General features: G+C 28.6%; 2 protein-coding genes across 4 annotated transcripts; one reads left to right on the forward strand and one right to left on the reverse strand.

Moving 5' to 3' along the window:
- Positions 1 to 1,218: 1,218 nt before the first annotated feature.
- On the reverse strand, positions 1,219 to 17,370 carry LOC141524113 (uncharacterized). 2 transcript variants are annotated; one of them, XM_074237769.1, is made up of 6 exons: positions 17,103 to 17,370; positions 13,711 to 13,848; positions 13,483 to 13,636; positions 2,273 to 3,230; positions 2,113 to 2,179; positions 1,947 to 2,012 (listed from the first exon to the last, which is right to left on the reverse strand). In XM_074237769.1, exons 2-4 carry the CDS (start codon positions 13,834 to 13,836, stop codon positions 2,749 to 2,751), a joined length of 762 nt encoding a protein of 253 aa, XP_074093870.1. In that variant the 5' UTR covers positions 13,837 to 13,848; positions 17,103 to 17,370; the 3' UTR covers positions 1,947 to 2,012; positions 2,113 to 2,179; positions 2,273 to 2,748. The 2 variants fall into 2 exon arrangements, with proteins under 2 accessions (XP_074093871.1, XP_074093870.1); XM_074237770.1 differs by lacking the exons at positions 13,483 to 13,636; positions 13,711 to 13,848; positions 17,103 to 17,370 and adding an exon at positions 1,219 to 1,514 and having other exon boundaries at positions 1,856 to 2,012; positions 2,273 to 2,753.
- LOC141524363 (uncharacterized) lies at positions 8,164 to 9,505 on the forward strand. Of its 2 annotated transcripts, none has more exons than XM_074238192.1 (5): positions 8,164 to 8,249; positions 8,628 to 8,754; positions 8,821 to 9,030; positions 9,119 to 9,354; positions 9,445 to 9,505. In XM_074238192.1, the coding sequence occupies exons 1-4, from the start codon at positions 8,235 to 8,237 to the stop codon at positions 9,217 to 9,219; spliced, it is 453 nt and encodes a 150-aa protein (XP_074094293.1). In that variant the 5' UTR covers positions 8,164 to 8,234; the 3' UTR covers positions 9,220 to 9,354; positions 9,445 to 9,505. The 2 variants fall into 2 exon arrangements, with proteins under 2 accessions (XP_074094293.1, XP_074094294.1); XM_074238193.1 differs by lacking the exon at positions 8,164 to 8,249 and adding an exon at positions 8,418 to 8,496.
- Positions 17,371 to 22,220: the final 4,850 nt, after the last annotated feature.

Consider the following 22,220-nt stretch of genomic DNA (forward strand, 5'->3'; position numbering starts at 1 on the left):
TGGATTCCAGTTGAATCTTAGCCTTTTTTTTTTTTTTGTATTTGAAAATAATCCCCAGCAAAATAAATGAGAATTAAAAATTTACTCTCCGTTTCTGTGGGTCTGGTTAAATCTTGGGCCTTTTTATTTTTTTATTAAATTTTTTCGAATAAAAATAAAAATAAAAATTTTTTCCTCTGTCTTAGAGTACCCGGTTAGCTTTAATTCAGCGTTACAACGCCTCCAATAATGCTGCGATACACGGACACACACTCATACATTAAGCCGTCCGCTTGCGACCTCATACATCCACTCATTCACACTTACGTACTCGGCTCATAGCGTCACAATCCCCTCTCATACTCGGCTTTGTGTGAGCGAGTAAGCTGCTATTGCAGCATCTCACTCTCGCGTCTCCTCTACTTCCCCGCTCATTTTCATTTCTCGAATAGCGCGCTTCTGATTGGCTATCGTTTTTAATTCATAACTCAAATTCTATGGCCCAAAAAAATTTTTGGCTCAGGAACTTTCGATTCAGTATTTTTTTCTCTATCGACCCCAACAATTACTCCCGCCACTTCAGAGACACCCTGTATATAGTAGTCGCTCCATGACCTTAGTTGTTTATGTGACTACAAATAAAATAATATAAAAAAACATAAATTAAAAAATTTAAAGTTTTTTATTTATTTCATTAGATTGTTAGAAAAATCTTCACGATTTCTCCAATAATTTTCAAGCATAATGATTTGTATAAGTATAATATTTTTTTTTTTTTTTTTTCAATTAAATGTTGAGAGTTATTTCTATATAAGTAAAAGATACCCGTCAGACTGATATCAAAATACTATAAGCTTGATCATAGATAAATAAAATAATATTCTAATACTTTTGAGGATGTAGGTTATTTTATGGATGGAATAAGCCTTTATTTATTGGATAGGAGTATCGTTAAAAATAATTCAAGCTTGATAAGAAAAATGTAATTTCCACGCTGCAAAAATTCTAATGCTATGCGTACTGAATGGTGTCTTAAAATTATAAAGTCCATTTTCTAGAGATAATAAAGTTTTTATTCCAAACATTAAAAATTAATTTTTTTATTTGTATGATATTGAATTTTTTTCTTACATTTTAAAATCAAATTAACGTACACTTATAATAGTTGTATTTCGAAACAGATTATAATAAATTTATAAGTTTACACTTAAATAAAAATATAAGTTTTAAATCTGGTATTGCAACCTAAAAACTAATGAATATGAAAAAATTTTAATTGAATAACATTAATTAAATAATTAGTGTGTGAAAATTTCAAAATAATATAAAAATAATAAAGTTCCTGCAAACTAATAAATATAAAAAAAGTACATAAAAGAAAATTTATTCAGACATTGAATTAGAGATCGCTAATATCGTCATTCTTGAAGGCATTGATTTCTTCAATAAAAGTAGTATACTTTGGGTGTTGAATAACTGCCTTCCGTTTACCACCTCGCTTAGTCCCTCGAGGAGGATTGATATTCAAAAATAATCTGAAAAACCGAAGCATTTATTAATAAAAAAATCATTATTTCTCAAATACTAATGAAAAGTTATATACACCGATGAAATTATTTAGAAATATTGCTAAAAATGAAGCGTTACTGAAAGAAGTATAGTGTCAAAGTGAAAACGATACACTTTTCAGATCACAAATTATAAAAGAAAAGATTCATCGACTTATAAGAAGTTTTTAATACAAACAAAAATTATTTTTAATTTTATTTTTTTAATAAGAAAGGATGTATGCAACATAAGATTTCTTGTGTTAAGAGTTTTTGGACTTGACGTATTTTATTGGAGAAATTTTTTATCTAATATAATTTTAACGAACCTTTGAATCACTTCTAGTGTTCCTTCGATTTCTGGTGGATACAGAAATCCGAAGATGAAATAAGATAAAAAAGTTATTAATATTCCATCCAGAAAAGAATTAACATTTTTTTCAATCACAACATTAAATTGACTGGACGAGTTGTGAATATCAGTTCCTGAAAACCATAATTAAAATTTTTTTTTATTAATTATCCTATTCATAGTACATGTAAAGTACTTAAAGTACATGTATAGTAATTAAGCAATATTGCAAACCTCTAATAATGAGTACTGGATTCAGAACCGTAATTAATTTTAATAATTCTTCATCGCTCGTGTCTTCCTAAAAAAAGTTAGATTGTAAAATTTATTTCTTTATAAAATAAATTAATAATAAGTTTTCATTACAAACTGTGTAACAAAATTAATAACTTACTTCCATTATCACATATAGATATTCTAGTTTTTCCTTAGTCCCCATATATTTAGTTATAAAATCAAAAAGAATATTTTTATAAGGAACTTTATTATTTAGAGTATCGCAATATTCTTTAGCTTTTTTAATTCATGATGAATATATTTGAGATTTTCAGGAATACTTTGCCCCTTATTTTTTTTTAAACTTTTCAATTGCACATATTTCCTTATTTTTCGAAAAACAATTAATAGGAACATAAAAATCTTTTAACGAGTTTCCCCATATCTTTAAACAGTCTTGGCCCAGAAGACGATCTGCATGAGCAATCATAATTTTATAATGAGTAAGGTAAGGCCAATCTGTGAAAATTTTAGTAAAATCTCTATTCTCTCGAATAATATTTTTGCGTTGCAAATAATATGATTGAGACATTAATTCCTTGATATCTCCAACGGGTTTTGAAGACTTATATTTCTCAATTAGTTCTAATCTTTTTACTCCTGCGATTCCCATGTTTCAGTTGAAGGTAATTCAGGCATATAAGCCACACAACCGTACTCATCCTGAACTTTTGGTTTTCGTGCTGGCTCTTCAAGATCGTGTAAGCTGTATGAATGTGTTACTTCGTTCCCAATTTGGTCTTGTTTAACATAATTTATTCTATCATAGATCTTCTGGCCCAAGCTTGCACCAGCAGCATCCATAGATAAGTTTTTGACTGTAAAAGAAGCTGGGTACTTATTTACCAGCTGCTTACCAATGTCTCTTGCAGTTCCACGGGTAGTGTTTTTTAAGTCATTTGACATGTATTTTTCAATTACATGAATCAGTGATTTTTTCTTGTCGGGATCTAGAAACGTTCCTCTACTCAAAAATTCCTGTACAGAAGACGGCAGTTTCACATAAATGCTGTCTAAATTAGAAGTTTGACGTCCAAGTAATGATTGGCAAGGCTGGTTATCAGTTTCGAGGTTCTCTGTAATTGAAATAGTTTACTACTAAGTAGAAAATACTTATCAAAAGTACAAACTATTAATTAAGTAGTTTATAATATTATTACTTCATTTAAATCATTTAAATTGAGAGCGAATATCGATAGAAAAGATAATGTATTAAAAGTACTAAAAACTGAAAATTTTAAGTATCAATTATACATATTAATAAAAGATTCAATAAAAATTCATTCTTTAAGGTGCAATTTCATGCTGACGCTTGACGCTGATTTTTAGCGTCAAACTTAATCACGTGGTACAATTCCGACGAAAACGCCATCTGGATAAATTTTAGCGACAAAAACTGAAAAAACTAAACAATGTTTAGTTTTTGACGCTGGAGCTATGGAGCTATGTGCGTCAAGCTAAAATCCTATAATCGAAGTAGGTAGTAATCGATATACAGGGTGTCTCTGAAGTGGCGGGAGTAATTGTTGGGGTCGATAGAGAAAAAATACTGAATCGAAAGTTCCTGAGCCAAAAATTTTTTTGGGCCATAGAATTTGAGTTATGAATTAAAAACGATAGCCAATCAGAAGCGCGCTATTCGAGAAATGAAAATGAGCGGGGAAGTAGAGGAGACGCGAGAGTGAGATGCTGCAATAGCAGCTTACTCGCTCACACAAAGCCGAGCATGAGAGGGGATTGTGACGCTATGAGCCGAGTACGTAAGTGTGAATGAGTGGATGTATGAGGTCGCAAGCGGACGGCTTAATGTATGAGTGTGTGTCCGTGTATCGCAGCATTATTGGAGGCGTTGTAACGCTGAATTAAAGCTAACCGGGTACTCTAAGACAGAGGGAAAAAATTTTAATTTTTATTTTTATTCGAAAAAATTTAATAAAAAAATAAAAAGGCCCAAGATTTAACCAGACCCACAGAAACGGAGAGTAAATTTTTAATTCTCATTTATTTTGCTGGGGATTATTTTCAAATACAAAAAAAAAAAAAAGGCTAAGATTCAACTGGAATCTTAATTGCTTAATAAAAGGAGTAAAGTGTAATGATGTGAATGCAAACTAATAACATTAAAGTAAAGTTATCCTTGAACTGCCGAAACACCTGTAGATTTTTTTGAAATGATTTCTTTGCTAAGAAAAAGGGAAACTAAAATATCAAAATTACTAAAACGTGAATGCCATTTCTTTTTCATATTTTCTTCGACATTTTACCTGTCAGTGAATAAAAAGAATATTTAAATTGAAATATCAAAATTATAAGGACTTGAATTCAATGTTTTGTTAATTTATCATTTGACATTTTACCTATCAATTAAGTGATAAATAATTTAAATTAAAATATCAAAATTATCAGGGCTTGGGTGCGATTACTACTTAATTTGATACTTGGGATTTTACCCGTCAATTCATTAGAAATTTATTTCAATTATAAGATCAAAATTATGAGAACATGAGTGCGATTTATTTTTAATTTATTATTCAGGATTTTAACAGTCAATTGATTGATAAACAACTTTAATTAAAATATCAAAATTATCAGGACCTGAGTTCAATTTTTTTTTTTAATTTATTATTTATTTACCTGTCAATTAATTAAAAAATAATTTTTATAAAAATATCAAAATTGTTCGGACTTGAGTTCAATTTTTTTCTTAATTTATAATTTGACATTCTACCTGTTAATTCACCGATAGATAATTCTAATAAAAATATCAAAATTATTCGGACTTGAGTTCAATTTTTTCTTAATTTATAATTTGACACTCTACCTGTTAATTCACTGATAGATAATTCTAATAAAAATATCAAAATTATTCGGACTTGAGTTCAATTTTTTTCTTAATTTATAATTTGACATTCTACCTGTTAATTCACTGATAGATAATTCTATTAAAAATATCAAAATTATTCGGACTTGAGTTCAATTTTTTTTTAATTTATCATTTGACATTTCGCTTGTTGATTAAGTGATTAATAATTTTAATAATAATATCAAAATTATCAGGACTCGAGAGCGATTTTTTTTTTAGTATATTTTTTTACATTTTACCTGTCAATTAACTGATAAATAATTTCAATTAAAATATCAAAATTATTCGGACTTGAGTTCAATTTTTTTTTTTAATTTATTAGTTGACATTTTACCTGTTAATTAACTGATAAATAATTTTAATAAAAATATCAAAATTATCAGGACTCGAGAGCGTTTTTTTTTTCAATTCCTTATTTGACATTTTACCTGTCAATTAATTAAAAAATAATTTTAATTAAAATATCAAAATTATTGGGACTTGAGTTCAATGTTTGTTTTAATTTATTTTTGACATTTTACCTGACGATTAATTGAAAAATTATTTTACAGAATAATTCCCAGCAAAATAAATGAGAAATGAAAGTTTTCCATCCGTTTGGTTGGGTCCGGTTGAGTCTTGGGCAATTCCTTCTGTTTTCAAAAATTATTCCGAGCATAAGAAATAAGTAATAAAAATTTTCTATCTGTTCGTTTTGGTCCGGTTGAGTCTGGGGCCTATTTTCTTTTTTGAAATAATTTTGTCAATTAATAATTGATAATAAATTTTTTCAATCAGTTTTTTATCGTCTTGTCAAGATTAGGCTGATTTTTGTTCAATAAATTTTTGTTTGTTATTGAAAAGAGAAAATAAATTTTTTTGCATTCTTCTATTCTTGGCTCTGGTCGAGTCTTGGGCATTTTTTCGTTTTTAAAAATAATTCCTAGCAAAATGAATGGGAAATAAAAGTTTTCGATCCGTTTGTTTGGGTCCGATTGAGTCTGGGGCCTATTAATTTTTTTTTAAGAATAATGTTGTTAATTAATAATTGATAATAAAATTTTTCAATCAGTTATTCGAAGTCTGTTTGAGATTGGGCCTTTCTTTTCAAGGAAAATTAATCTTGGTGATCAAGTAATAAAAATTTCTATCCGTTTATTTGGGTCCTGCTGCGTCTTGGGTCTATTTTTTTTTTTCTTAATAATTTAGTTAATTAATATTTAGAAATAAAATTTTTCGATTTATCTTTTTCGGGTCCGGTCGAGTCTTGGGCAATTTTTTTGTTTCGAAAAATAATTCCCAACAAAAAAACAGGAATAAAAGTTTTCTTTCCGTTTGTTTGGGTCCAGTTAAGTCTGGGGCCTATTTTCTTTTTTAAAAAATTTTGTTGATTAAAAATTCATTATAAAACTTTTCAATTATTTTTTCTTGCTCCAGTCGAGATCAGGCCCTTTTTCAAAGGAAAATAATTTTGCTGATTAAAAATAGAAAAACAAAGATTTTCAATTTATTTTATTTCGGGTCTGGTCGAGTCTAGGGCATTTTTATCGTTTTCAAAAATAATTTCCTGCAAAATAAATAAGTAATAAAAATTATTTATCCGTTTGTTTGGGTCCAGTTGAGTCTAGGGCCTCATTTGTTTTTTTAATTAGTTTTGATGATCAACAATAAAAAATAAAATTTTTGGATCATTTTTTCTGGGTCCGGTCGAAATTGAGCCTTTTATTATAAAAAAGTTAATTATGATGATTAAAAATGAATAGTAAAATTTTTTTATTCATCTCCCTTTCGGTCTGATGGAGTCTTGGGCATTTTTTCGTTTTTAAAGATAATTTCCAGCAAATTAAGTAAGTAATAAAAATTTTCTATCCGTTTGTTTAAGTCCGGTTAAGTCTGTGGCTTATTTTCTTTTTTAAATAATATTTGATTAATAATAAAAATAAAATTTTTTAATTAGTTTCTCTTAGTCTGTTTGAGATTGGGCCTTGTTTCGAAAAGGAATTAATTTGGCTGATTGAAAATGAAAACAAAATTTTTCAATTTATTTTTTTTTTTTTGGGTCCGGTCGAGTCTTGGGCGATTTTCTTCGTTTTTTAAAATAATTCCCATCAAAATAAATAAGTAATTAAAACTATCTATCTGTTTGTTTGGGTCCGGTTGAGTCTGCGGACTATTTTTTTTTTAAATAATTTTGTTGATTGAAAATTAATAATAAAATTTTTTAATCATTTTTTTTTGCTCCAGTCGAGATTGGGCCTTTTTTAAAAGAAACAATTTTGCTGATTGAAAATAAGGAAAAATTTTTGTACTGTTATTTTTTGGATCCGATCGAGTCTTGGGCATTTTTTCGTTTTTAAAGATAATTTCCAGCAAATTAAGTAAGTAATAAAAATTTTTATCCGTTTGTTTGGGTCCGGTTGAGACTTGGGCCCATTTATTTTTTTATAATAATTTTGTTGATTGAAAATTAATAATAAAATTTTTCAATCATTTTTTCTTGCTCCAGTCGAGATTGGGCTCTTTTTTAAAGAAAAATAATTTTGCTGATTAAAAATAAAAAATAGAATTTTTTCATCCATCTCTTTTTGGATTCCAGTTGAATCTTAGCCTTTTTTTTTTTTTTTTGTATTTGAAAATAATCCCCAGCAAAATAAATGAGAATTAAAAATTTACTCTCCGTTTCTGTGGGTCTGGTTAAATCTTGGGCCTTTTTATTTTTTTTTATTAAATTTTTTCGAATAAAAATAAAAATAAAAATTTTTCCTCTGTCTTAGAGTACCCGGTTAGCTTTAATTCAGCGTTACAACGCCTCCAATAATGCTGCGATACACGGACACACACTCATACATTAAGCCGTCCGCTTGCGACCTCATACATCCACTCATTCACACTTACGTACTCGGCTCATAGCGTCACAATCCCCTCTCATACTCGGCTTTGTGTGAGCGAGTAAGCTGCTATTGCAGCATCTCACTCTCGCGTCTCCTCTACTTCCCCGCTCATTTTCATTTCTCGAATAGCGCGCTTCTGATTGGCTATCGTTTTTAATTCATAACTCAAATTCTATGGCCCAAAAAAATTTTTGGCTCAGGAACTTTCGATTCAGTATTTTTTTCTCTATCGACCCCAACAATTACTCCCGCCACTTCAGAGACACCCTGTATATCGAAAAATAAAAAACAAGAGTAATAAAATATTTTTTTTTATAATAATTGAAAAAATATATGAAAAAGGTATCATGGACTACGGGGAGGTAATATTAAAAGAAAAATTATAATTTAATTATATTTTATGTATATATTTTGATTTAAGACATGAAAAATGAATGAAAAAGTAAATAACATTTTTTTAACCTCAAATGTTATTTACTATTTATCGTACAATTAAATTCAGTTTTTCATAATTTGATAGTAAATTAATTTTCATGTGATGTAAAAAAAAAGCAAGAGCATTGAATTTTAAACTATGTCCTCAAATTTCGATTGAAAAATAAAAAGAAAGTACGCTGAGTTCATGTCAGCCGTTTGTCTCTATACATCCATATGTGTAGACATACGTTATTTACATTGTCAAGTTGTTTTAACATTAAAAAAATAATTTTATATATTAGTAAGTATATTTTTTTCATCAGGAACGGGAATTGTTTTATACATGCGGAGTATGTGAGACTATCTGTAAAGAAATCTGCAGTCATCCGTGCATGAAGCCTTATAAGAACTTTCATGTTGACAAAAACTACTATTTTTACCCTTTACTGGGTAAGTAATTCGATAGCATTGTGTAATACAATATATATATTATATTTAAATCTTATTTTTTGACAGCTGACAAAAGAACAATAATCCGTCGAGCACAATTTGAGGACGGCACCCAAGAAGTTATTCGCGAATTATTGCCCGAATTAAATGGCAAAGATGATGTTTTTCAGTTATACAGTGGTCGTGCTATCGGAGGTGGGAAAAAAGCAAGTGTTGAAGAATTTGTAGACTATTGTGTGTTAGACGATGAAGATGACATGTTAAGCTTACCTTTACGTAAGACAAATGTTTAATTTCCTTTCCTAACTATTGTCAAAATTATGAAAACTTCATGGCTGATTGATTTTATATTTCTTAATTTTAGCGCAGAAAAGTCCTACACTCCAATCTGCTTCGACAAAGGGTTGTAAGGGTGGAAAAAAAAAGCTATCATGTCTCAGAAACCACAAGAAGAATCTAAACTAACGGACAATGAAATCGAATTTTTAATTTTGGAAGTCCAATCAAGGCCGCCCTTGTGGAACTATGAAATACCTCTAGCAAAGCGCTCGTCAAAAGCTACTGATCTACTGTGGGAAGAAATATCAAAAGCCATGAACTGTATGTTGAATTTTTTTTTCTGTATCAATTTTTAATAAGTATTTATTATTATTTTTTTACCTCTATTCATCATTATTTTTTTTTTGCCAGATCGATTATCTGCTGATGATGCTAAAAAAAGATTTAAGAGTTTAAAAGATCAATACCGAAAACAAATTCGAGCAGAATGCCGTTCTAGTGGCTCAGCTCGAATTGACGAAAAGAAATGGAGATTCTATGACGCTTGCTCATTCATGCGCGGCTGTTGCTTGATTAAGCCGTAAGTGAAAATAATTATTCTAATTCCTACAATCATTAATTTATATTTTTAATATTTTGTGTAATTTAGAACTGTAAGTAATGTTCCTTGAGATGATTTCCATAATAGTGGAGTTGAAGGTGATGATTATATATCTGAAGATGATGCTAAAAACAATAATAATAGTAATAATCCAATATCAAGTAAGCTGAATTTTTAATTGAAAATATAATTTTGATATAAAACAATAAACGTAATTTTTTCAGCTACTCCTGTCAGTAAAAGTTCACGTAAACGTACTAATAACGGATTATTAGACAATAATATGTCTCCGTTAGCTATGATCGCTGCAAAGATCTGCAAGGACTCTCCACCACTTACATTACCTTCTACTCCAAAAATTGATGCAGTCGATAATTTTTTAGCAGGTGTAGGCCATGAAATAAGGAAACTTCCAGAAGACAAGCATCTTGGAGTAATAATAGAAATTATGGCTTTGGTTCAAAGTAAACTTCAAAATGAAAATCGATACGATTTTTAAAAATTGCTGCTTTCAACAATTTAAAGTTTTTTTATTTTGGCTCTTATTATAAAATTATGTCATCAGTATTATGGTCTGTTCTAAAACTTAGGCCAAAGATTAATTATTTTAAACAGTGTTGAATAGTTTTAATACAAAACTTTATCTTGAAATAATTACCTGATACTAATATTAATAATTATAAGGTCAAAGATCAAATTATAGGATAATAAGCTAAAAAAAAATGAAATCTTACAGCAATAATATTGTTTTAAGACAAAACTTTACCTTAAAGTGGTTGTGTGATACTATAATTAATGATTAAATATAAACTATTTAGTATATTGCTGTTAGTTATAAACTAATTAAGGTATTTAATGTCAAAAAATAATGTTTACTGGCTTAAGCCAAAGATTAGTTAATTTTAATATTGTTAAATAGTTTCAAGACAAAAAAAAACTACGTTAAAATACCCAATATTATTATCAATGATTTAAAGATAAATTACTAACACCAGATCATAAGATGATATTAAAAGATAAAAAAAAACTAAAATGACAATAATGATATTATTATTACTTAAATATTCTCATAAAATTCTTTGAATTTCTTTGTATTTTTTGTAAGACTTTCATACTGTCAAGTTGTTTAACAAATAATATATTTGTATGTTTTAAAAACATTTCGAGTTTGAATAAACTTAATAATTCAAGATCATACTTTTCTGGTAACTCAAATTCTCATACATATTTTATGTTATCTTTTTCTATTAATTAAATACAATTTAATTTACAAAAATTTTCTTTAAATTTAAAAATTTTCATGAAATTCATATTTTTCGTACATTCTAAATTTATACAATTATTCAAATTATTCACTCCCTTCGAAGATTTTTATAATTTTTATACAATAAAATTTATTCACTATCTTAGTTTATATTAATCTCCGCATACGAAATTACATAACTTTATATTTATTTAATTGTTCTATTTGAATAATTTTTTAAAACTTACACAAAATAAACATGTCTCGCATTTCAAGTTACATATTTTCCGTAAATAATTAATAATTACAGATATAATAATTGCTGGGATAAAATTTCAATATATATTTTATTTTTTTGGTTTTATAAAGTGTATAAAATTCTAATTTAATATTACACTTTTTGGTTTTCTTTTAGTATCAATTTCGATGATTACAGAGAAGTACACATAATCTGCTAATTATTATTAGTCTAAAAATTTAATATCAGTCTTTCACTGTCTTTTAATTAAATATAAAAATGCAATTCTCTGCAATCATTCAGAAGTAGAAAATATAATAATTACAAGTAATTACAAAATTATAAATAATGAATGAAGATAAATATTATATAGAGTTAATTATTTAAATAGCTTTAAAAACTATAGCCACGAGCGATGATGCGATGAGGATCGAAGAGCATAATAAGTACTGTTTATAAACTGCTAGATTAACGTAAGATTTGGGGCGTGAGGACTAACACAATTCAACACTGAAGGTACGTAGATATCGAATTTTTGAGAAGTAACAATATGTAATGAAGATAGTTCGTAGAATTTAAATAATTTCATCATTGGGTACGACCATACTGCCAAGGAACTGCTCCTTCGGTATTGAAATAATCACAAAACTTATCGCGAATTGACACGGCCACTTTGCTACTGTGATGATTGCCATAAACTCTAGCATCCTCTAAAGCCGAGTCGTTTATTTCATTTCTCAATTCATTAATATCATCATCATCCGAAATATATGTATCATTTTTCTCATGCTTGCGAAGCCAATTGTGAAGCACGACAATTGCCTGGACTGTGGTAATTGTGTTTTCAACTGTAGCTTCAATTGGTTTTTTCAAAATTCTCCATTTTCTCACAATAATGCCAAATGTATTTTCAATCGTTCTCCGTGCGCGACTCAAACGATAATTAAATATATTTCGTTCCTCAGTAAGACCACCTCTTCCCGGGTATGGTCGAAGTAAATAAGTACTTAGTTGGAATGCTTCGTCACCTACCAGTACGTATGGTAAGGGTGCTCCATTAACAGTAAGTAGATCTGGTTGCGGCACATTCATTTGCTGATGTTCAAATTTTTGACCAAACGCGGAATTTTTGAAAATACCACCGTCACTTTGTCGACCATAAGCACCAGTATCCACACAAACAAATGAATAATCGGCATTACAAATAGCCATTAAAACAACACTATGATGATTTTTATAATTATAATACGCTGAGCCAGCATTATCAGGACACTACAATGAAATTTCGAATTATTATGTAAGTTCCATAGGCGGTGAATTTAATTAAATAATTGTAACTGAATTTTCATACCTGTATTCGAATATGCTTTCCGTCCATAGCTCCTATGCAGTGTGGAAATTGCCATTTTCATCAAAATCATGAGAGATTTCCAACCAATCTCTAACTGTCAGCGGATATGGCAATACTTTCTCATTTAGGCACTTTCATAGCATTTCACATGTTTCATTTATAATATTAATTGTTGTTGTGAAACCTACAAGATAATGATAGGATACTGAAGTCATACAATCACCTGTTGCCAAGTATCTGCAGAGAAAAATTAATATATACAGTTATGCTAACTTCTTATGAATCATGATTTGAATAATGAGATTAATATGAGATGAATAAGATAATTATTACCTTAGGGTCATTGCAAGTCTTGCTGTTGCTGAAATAGAGTTTCTTACAGTATTTTGTTTACTAATCAAAGGACCAACCAAACCTAATAATTCTTCGAATTGTTCCACATTCATTCGAAAATAATTTTCGAATTTTTCCGGAAATGATAAAAGAGTTGGAAATATAGCCTCAATGAATCCGTGAACGTCCCGTAATTTAAATAAAGGATGAATCCAATAACGTTTCTTCGTATAATTTCTTTTGAATAATCCTACTTCGTTTAAAAACAGAGCAGTTAAAATTCTTTTTTCTTCATTTTAGCAATTTTTCTTTCTTGAATCAATTTTTGACACTCGTAGACCCAGATTAGATGTTGATAATTTGCGAACATCTTTCTGTTTTTAATCACTATCTTTTTCTCACTAATATATTTATTATTTTATTTTATAACTAATTGTTGTTTGTGTAATTGAGGTGTAATTGAGGTTAATAATAATAAAACATAACAACATATATACAATCGATCAATCGATAGTTGTGAATTTTTGACGCTTAGTTATGTATGTTTGTTGACGCTAGATATTGCTGACGCTTGACGCGACTTTTTGACGCTCTTGAATTGACGCTCTCCTATAGATGGCGTTTTTTGTCAAGTTTGACGCTAAAAATCAGCGTCGAGCGTCAGCATGAAATTGCACCTTTACCATTCGACACTATTGGAGTATTGTTTGCTAAGTTGTCACTACTCCACTCAATCCCATCTGGAACCAGAGTTAATGATAGTTGCTCCTTAAAGCTTGTAGCTAATTCTTGTAAGATATCATCGTCATCGATTTCGGTGAAATCTTCCATGAATATCTAATTAAATTATAAGACAATGAGTTATAAAATATATAAAAAAAGACAATAATTAAAAAAATAAAGTAACCGACCTTGTACACATTTTCCGTTAGTGATAATTTTACTCTCGCTGCATCGATAAGCTCAGTCATGGTCTCAGCTTTGACGAGTTTTTTCATTGATGGTTTGTCATGCTGAGAAACTTTGAAGATCGTCATCGTGATTCGTCGCTATTATCAATCAGTTTTCAAATAAATGATAGATTTTTTGAACTTATAATATAATTACAAAACAATAAAATAACTTAATTACGATTTATATATTTGTTTGTCTATTTAATTTCATGTGAATTTTTACGATAGTTTTTTTGGAATTTTTTTTTTAAACAATATTTATTTAGATTTTTTCATGTTGACTATTGACAAAAACGGCATAGGGTGCTTTACTTTGACTCAAGTTTTATCGCTTTCAAGAACATTCAAAATATAACAATAATAATTAATTATCAATAGTAATAATCTATAAATTAAGCTGAAGGTAAAAAGCTACACTGATGAAACGTCGAATTGAACATAATTTTATTACAAAGCATACTCAACTAATGCATACTTTGGTTTGACACATAAAGTTGAACTTATTCTATAAATATGTAATTTTTCTAAGCTAACAATTTCATTAAATGATAAGCATTTGTATTTTAAAATCTCTCCTAGTTTATAAATTTTTAAGTAAGAGATAAATGTAGTATAAAATACACCTAAAATAAAATAAATTTCATTTTCGTCATTTAAGATCTTGCAAATTTTTCCAACAACTATATTATATTGATATGCATCTCGTGAAATAAAAAGAGCATCACCAGTACGATACGAAATACCATTTTTAATAATTCCATTGCACTCAATAGTATTTGGGTGTAATTTTCTAGTCAACAAAGTTTGTTTTATCATTTCATTATATAAATTTAAGTTGAATTTTTCAGTATTTTTCAATTCAAGATCGGTACTAATCTCTCCTCCTAATCGAACAAAACATTGATACAATTCATGTTTAATACTAAGTGATTTGGTAACGTTTATAAAATTACGTAAAAATCTCATAGCACGTTTCATAAAACAGTGTTTGCTCTCAGACCGAAGTGTCCATGACTTCATTAACGGTCCAAATTGAAGAATTAGTGATGGATAATGCATTAAATAATGATGTTTTGGACGGAGAGGCTGTACAAATGAAGATTTTTAAAGTGTATGTAATCACGGATAAGTGAATCTAAATGAGTTACAAATGATTTATGTATTGCGGGAGCACATATTATTTCAATTATTTCGGAAAGTAATAAAACGCATTGCCAGACATCATCGTCAATATTATTGATTTTATCATGTACTAATAATGGTAATAATCTTAAAAAGCTCCACATTTGACAGGCACCACCTGATAATCTTTGAGAAGTTGGTGAAATAAAACATAGCTTATCCCGATGATCTTCTACTGAATAATCAAAAGTTGCAATTCTTTGATTTAGTAAATTGTATGAAAACCAACCTTCATTCACAAAGTTATCGATAAATAATTTAAGGTCATAAGCTAGTACTCCTTCAAATATATCATGTCCAAGACAAGGAGGTAATCCAGGAAGACCAACGTGGTAATAGTTTAATTGATTAAAAACTTGTAACAGTTTTACCTGCTCAGGTTAGTCCCTAATCAATTTTAAAATTAACTAATAAAACTAACAACAATAAACATTATCAGGGCGCCACCGGGATTATTAATCACGGTTCCTGGAACCGGTCCAGAGCTGAGAAAATCCTATCTTAGGGTAGAGAGAGTGGAGGAAGGTTGCTGTTAAATAACAAAAATTTAATTAACAAGATCGATCGATATTTATTAACAATAAAAATAAGACTTAACAGAGTTGGCTTAAAATAAGTTAACAAATTTCATTCACACACACACTAACCACACTTAACAATATCCTTATTCTCGACGAGCCCCTTTCGGCGTCTACCCGTCGATTTCTAACTTATTCTCGACGAGCCCCTTTCGGCGTCTACCCATCGATTTCTAACACGTGCCCCTTTCGGCGTCTACACGTGACGGGCCCCTTTTGGCGTCTACCCGATTTCTAAACCTACAATCACCCGCACAGAGACGAATCATATACCGGGCTCGTTGACTCGGCTCACAGGAGTAACAGCCCAGCGACGAAACATAGACCTAGATACTCCTGCAGCTTATACACACTTTACTACAGAACAACAGCCCAGCGACGAAACATAGACCTAGATGTTCTGCAGCATACTCTCATAACCCACACCAGCTACAGCAGTAACGGCCCAGAGACGAAACATAGACCTAATCACTCTGTAACTCACACATAACCCACACTTGAGTCTCACGCTCACACTACTAACTTGACTCTACTTTATAAATTTTACTTTAATAAAAATTGACTGTAACTAATTTCAATTAAATATTCCAAATCAAATTATTCAATCATTAGTAATTTAATAAAACGATAATTTTCAATTAACAATCAATTTCTAACTAACTACGACAATTCTCAAATTCCAATTGTTAATTTTAATTCTATTAAAATATTAAATGGATTAAAACTCCTCAGTAACTTATAGTCATGGTCTTAACAATATAACAATAACTATTTAAAACAAAAGGTCTTAATACCTTGGATTAACTTTTGATAATTAAATAAATCACAATATAAAATTCTCAATCACATTAAAAATTATTAACATAAGTTTAATTAATTAATTCTGACTAAATTTTTACTGTGACAATTTTTGACTCAATTAACTAATTTCTAGGACTTAATGTCCACGCCGATAATTATCAAGTTTCAGTAATTTCAATTTGACTACTTCACGGACTTAATCCCAAAATTATTAAATTCATACTTGACGGAATAATTTTATAATATAATATTCTCAATAAATAATTCCTAATATAATATTTTTACTAATTAATTCTTAATATAAAATATTATCAATAATTTTCTATTAGTTTTATCTATTATAAAAAATTCGACACAAGTCGAAATATTCAATTTTTAATTGCTAGAACATTTGCTAGCTGTTTTGCTTGACCTTGGGTATTGGAATTTACTGCGACACCAAAAATTGACGCTTGACTAAAATTCCACGAATAAAAATTTGTCGATTTTTTTCAATGACAAAAATTAATCAATTTTACTAAGTTAATTGTTATAAAAATTACAACAATTAAATTAACGAAATTTTCGGATGTTAATTTATTAATTGATTATTTCTAGTTATTAAAATTTCCCCGCAAGGTCGATTGAGTGATCCTCGGGTATAAACCCCCATGAAAATCACTAAATCCAAAACTAACAAATGTTCCGCAATTAATCCATTAATAAAAATTTTATATATGAGGAGAAGAGGAATGATAGACCGAGTACAAACCGCGGTCTACCTTCCACCCACGGAATGAAATAAAGTACCTGAGTATTTGACTTAAATTCCTGTTCACGATGTCTCTCTGACGTGGTGAATTCTCTGGGTACTCGTTGGCTGGTTTTCTTTCACTCCGGGGATCCGTCTTTACTTCAAACTCCAGTTTTCCTATAACAGTAAAAATGTTAGAAATGTTGTCTTCAAGCTTAAAAGACAATCTTGATAAATTTTCATCGCAGCGTTCCAAAATTCACGTGCAAATATATTAATTACCTGTTTTTCTGTTGAGTAGTGACCGGTGCGGTTGACTATCAAACCTCTTCTCCTTTTGTCACTCTCCGACTCCCGAGCACTTACCCATTTCACCCCCCCTTTCTTAATTACTAAACGGAAGAGCCCGAAGATCGGGGCGCGCCAGTGCTGAGTCGACTAATTATCGATCTCTGGCGACTTATCGATTTAGGGTAATTTACCCTGTTACAAACTGAATTGAATTTTACTCCTTGAATCAATAACGGTTTTTTAATTTTTTTTTTTTGGAACAGGAATATTTTTTATTTAAACGGTCTATGGTTTTTTTGTAAGAATCAACAGTTCTTATTGGATACGTTTTTAATGCTCCTCTTGTGGATTCAAAACATTTTTTTGTTACCAAACAATATCTACAAAAAAACTGAGTTCTGCTAAAATTTTCGGCGAACCCCCCTAGTGCGTGGCTTCCAAGATTGTCACCTGTAACAAATACTAAAGATCCCCGAATAAACTTACCCGGTGATAATTCAATACCATTGGTCTCAATATCTTTTAAATCTTCTACAATTTTACCAAAAACTTTAGTATGGTCGAATATTTTTTCTCTGCATAATGCAACTAGATACATGAAATTCACATGGGATCGTATATTATCTGGATAGTTCCCTATACTTAAGTAAACCGCTAAAATTTTATATTTATCTTTAGCAGAACCTAACGGATTTACAATTTCGAAACTATCTTGATATAATATAAGTTGTATTGCATCAGGATTTTCTTTAAAAAAAATATTATTCTTGAACACACTACCGTCTGTAAAATCTCTTAATATTTCGCTATTGTTTTCTTTAAGATCAAATACTAATTTATGACTTAGTGATTTATTATTACATAATTGTTTTAAAGTTTCTTTTATTGGTACATAATGATAATAATGTTTTTTTTTATTATTATTCAAGCTATCGAGAGGAATTTGAATTGGACTGACATATGGGAAATGCTTTTCATAAAATTGTCTCCGTTTATAAATCGATCCTAAATGATCGTCAACAGTTTTAAACGTATTATCTAATGCATTAGCAAGTATATTTTCAATTAATTCTGCTGATAAGTCTAAGTCTTTTAAATATTTTGACAATTTATCCTTCACGATCTTTTCATTTTGTTGACTCATATTACATAGTTCACTGGCAATGTATTGAACAGTTGATGCTGGCAAGCAAAATTTGAATTCCAGTTTTAAAAAAAAATGGGCTAAATTCATTAAAAAATTATCATTTGAAGTATTTTTTGGATAATCTTCATGCTGGTAATCGACTTGTTCACATTGTAATGGTGATGATGGTTCATCAATGAAGTTCTCATTATCGTTAACAATAAATGGGTCGCAAGAATTTGCATTATCCTTTTCATTAAACTGACCTAATTTAATTTTTTTCTTTTTTATGATATTTACTTATGTGGAAGGAGAAAGAATTTGTTAGGTGATATGTTTTTTCGCAATTCGGAAAATAACATTTTACAGTAGTTCCATCATGTATATGAGCATATAAATGTTCTTTCAATTTTTTAATGTCAGTATATCTTTGACTACAATTTTCAACTGTACAATTAATCTCATTAAAAGAAAGCTCAGTATTTACCGATGAGGATGATACGTGACTACTGGTACTTGAAACGATTTTGTGAGTGCGATATACATGACTTTGTAACGATGACAAAAGTGAATATGCCTTGTTACAGTGGTTATACCCACAAATTATTCGACCTGTTAAATTTGAATGTTCTCTCAAATGTTGTAAATAAATAGATAAAACTGAATTGGTAAATTCACAAAATAGACAAAAAAACATTATACTTTTAACTTTTTTAAAAAAATATTAATACAGTTGATAATTCGAATGATCTTATTAAATGAATAGTATTATATTACAAAAAAATTAATTTTTGTTAACTTGTATTTATTGTAAACAAGAGGAAATAGAAAGAAAAGCTGATTGATATTGCCAAACTCTGTAACAAAGTGTAGTGGGTTATAAACATAATGATTATACTACTGATTTTAAGACGTCCTCTCACTCAAAATTATTTTATAAATTTGTGTTCTCATATACTCAATAAAATGTTTAGTAGGCTATAACATGTTGAAAAATTTTAAAACTATCTCAATCGTTTTATTAATATATTCTTTCAATTCAGAATTAAGTGACTCATTCTGATTAGTTTATATTTATTAATTTTTTAAAATTACTGGCTACTCGAGTTTTTCATCAGTTTTTTTTATTTATTAATTAACTGTAATATTTCTAATTTTAAGTTGTCTAAAAACTTTTTAATAGTAATTAGTTTAATGGAAAGTGAGACACGGGATTGCAATAGAAATTTTGTAGTGACAATATTATTAACATCTTTTTTAAGAATTACAAAATGGTATTAATGAAATTTATAAATGCTGTTTGAAAATTTGAATCCATGTAGTTATATTAATGTATGAAATTTAGATCATTATTTTAGTGCGTTGCTAGACTCTCATTGTTTACAATTTCTTTCATGTGGAATTTAAAAAAAGGTTTTTAAAAAAATTTATGAGTTAAAACAATATAATAATGGAAAAAAAGTAAATTTAAAAATCAATATTTTAATTAAAAACAAATGTTGACATTTATTAAAGAAAAATCGAAAAATGCAAAGTTTTTAAATTAATGGTCAATCAATGATATTGAAACCAGCTAAAATCTGATCATTTTTAAATTTTTTCAACCGTTGAATTTCCATAAAAAAATTTAAATTTTCAAATATTCCATCGATCGTTTTTGAAATTTTATTATGTGAAATCTTGAAAAAAATTTTTATTAAAATTTATCAGTTAAAAAAATTGTCAAATGTCTGCCGAATCCGTTAGTTTCATATCCTTTTTTTTCTTCTAAATGATCAAAAATAAAATAAATAAAAAAAAAAATTTTTAAATGTCAATTTTTTAACTAAAGACATATTTTCGGTAAAATAAGGAAAAACTGAAAAATTGAAATTTTTTCAGTGAAAACTGAAAATCTGTTCAGTTTTTAATGCTGATTATTGAAAAAAATTATTTTGTCTGTCATAAAATTGATCTCTACAAAATGTCAGCGAAAAACTGAGAAATTATATTTTTTTGGACTATTAACTGCTAAAAACTTATTAAAATTTCAATTTTCCGTAATCGATCCTAAGTTTTCTAATAAATCTATGAGTGTAAATATAGCCGACATTGATGATTTTTTATAATGAAAAAAAAATAGATAGAATGATAATAGTTGAACAATAAAAAAAATGCACTTTTAGATCTTTAAATTTCCTACACGCGCATTCTTTTATTTTCTCAAAATTATCATTATTATTATTTTAAATTGTCTTTATAAAATTACACTCATGTCTGCTGGATTCACACTCTTATAAATCTGCCGAGTGAAGAGACAAAATAAAAAAAAAAAAATTAAAATTAGTTAATATTTCGATTTTTTTATTCGCAAAAAACAGTAAAGCCACACATCGAAAAAATGATCGAAATTTATAAACAGTTCAAATTTTTAAATTCACTAAAATCTTATTATCTTTCAATTTTGTGATAGAATATGAAAATACCTTAACATAAACCTTATTTTTTTTCAATCAATCAAAATATTTTATTTTTTAAATAAATAATTATGACTTTTTGTTGTCAACAATTGAATATGGTTAGAAGAGATGTAGATATTTGTAACTTTAAGTGATTTATTTTACTTTTAGATTTGATATCATTAAAACAAAGTTTCGACCGTTAATGTGAAAAAGTTATTAATAAAAAATAGAAATTCAGTAAAAAAATTAATTTGTCTAGGGAAAATATAGCGAAAAAAATATTTAAAAAAAAAATTGTTTGTTATTTATTAACTTACCAACAATCTGTTTTTATTTCTTTTTGTACACTTGTCTCTCTCGGTTTCCTTTTGTCTTTTCACTTGTTTTAAAATTCACTTATTTGGATGTATATTCTCGTTATTAATTACACTTCGATGACATCATTTAATTATTAAAATAATATACGCAAGTAAAATCATCAAATTGTCATATAAATGATCCTCTGAATAGCGATTTTTTTTTTTATCTGTAATAGAAACAACCACACACTGGAATGTCACAAGTGCGACTGAATATTAAGTCTCAATAACATAAGACAGATGAAAGCGTCTAGTTGATGTCTAGCGTAGCCGCTGGCCTCTCAAGGAAAATCACCGAAAAAACTCGAGCATACTTGCCTTTGTTCGGCCACGACCCGACAAGTATAAACTCGCAGTGTTAGAAACCGTCTTATTTTTTCTTACGTTTATTTTTTTTTTACCCTTTTTTTTACCAATACTGATTTTTAATTTATTAAATTTTAAACAATGCACATAACCTAATCGACTGATAAATAATCTTTTTAACAGCCATGACTTTGTAATGCGTAGCCCAAAAAACACGTCTTTATGTGCATGTAGAGACTTGCAACTTCAAAAAATATTTTCTTACACTTAATGTTCACTTTAACTTTTCACTTCCATTGAATATTAAAATAATTTAATTTTAAATAATGCCCATACACAAACAAAATCAAATTATTACCGTATTCAACATTTTAATTCGTAATACACAGCCACTCACTACTTAATTACACAAAAGATTGAATTTTAATTTTAGTTATAAAATAAAAACGTTGAGTTGGTGTCAACATAAATTGTCCCGGGCAACCGCCAAAACAAAAGATGCGGGGACTTACAACACCAATGCCGTCTAAGTCGAAGCCTTACGTTCATACGCAACCTTGCATTTTATTAAATAACTGCACATGAGATAATATTATTAACATATTGTTATGATTAATAATTATCCTCATTAAACAGAATTAATTTATAATT

The sequence above is a fragment of the Cotesia typhae genome, unplaced genomic scaffold (assembly GCF_013202065.1).
Source record: "Cotesia typhae breed Kobodo isofemale line unplaced genomic scaffold, CoteBio_Ctyphae contig_22, whole genome shotgun sequence".
Taxonomy (NCBI): Eukaryota; Metazoa; Arthropoda; class Insecta; order Hymenoptera; family Braconidae; genus Cotesia; species Cotesia typhae.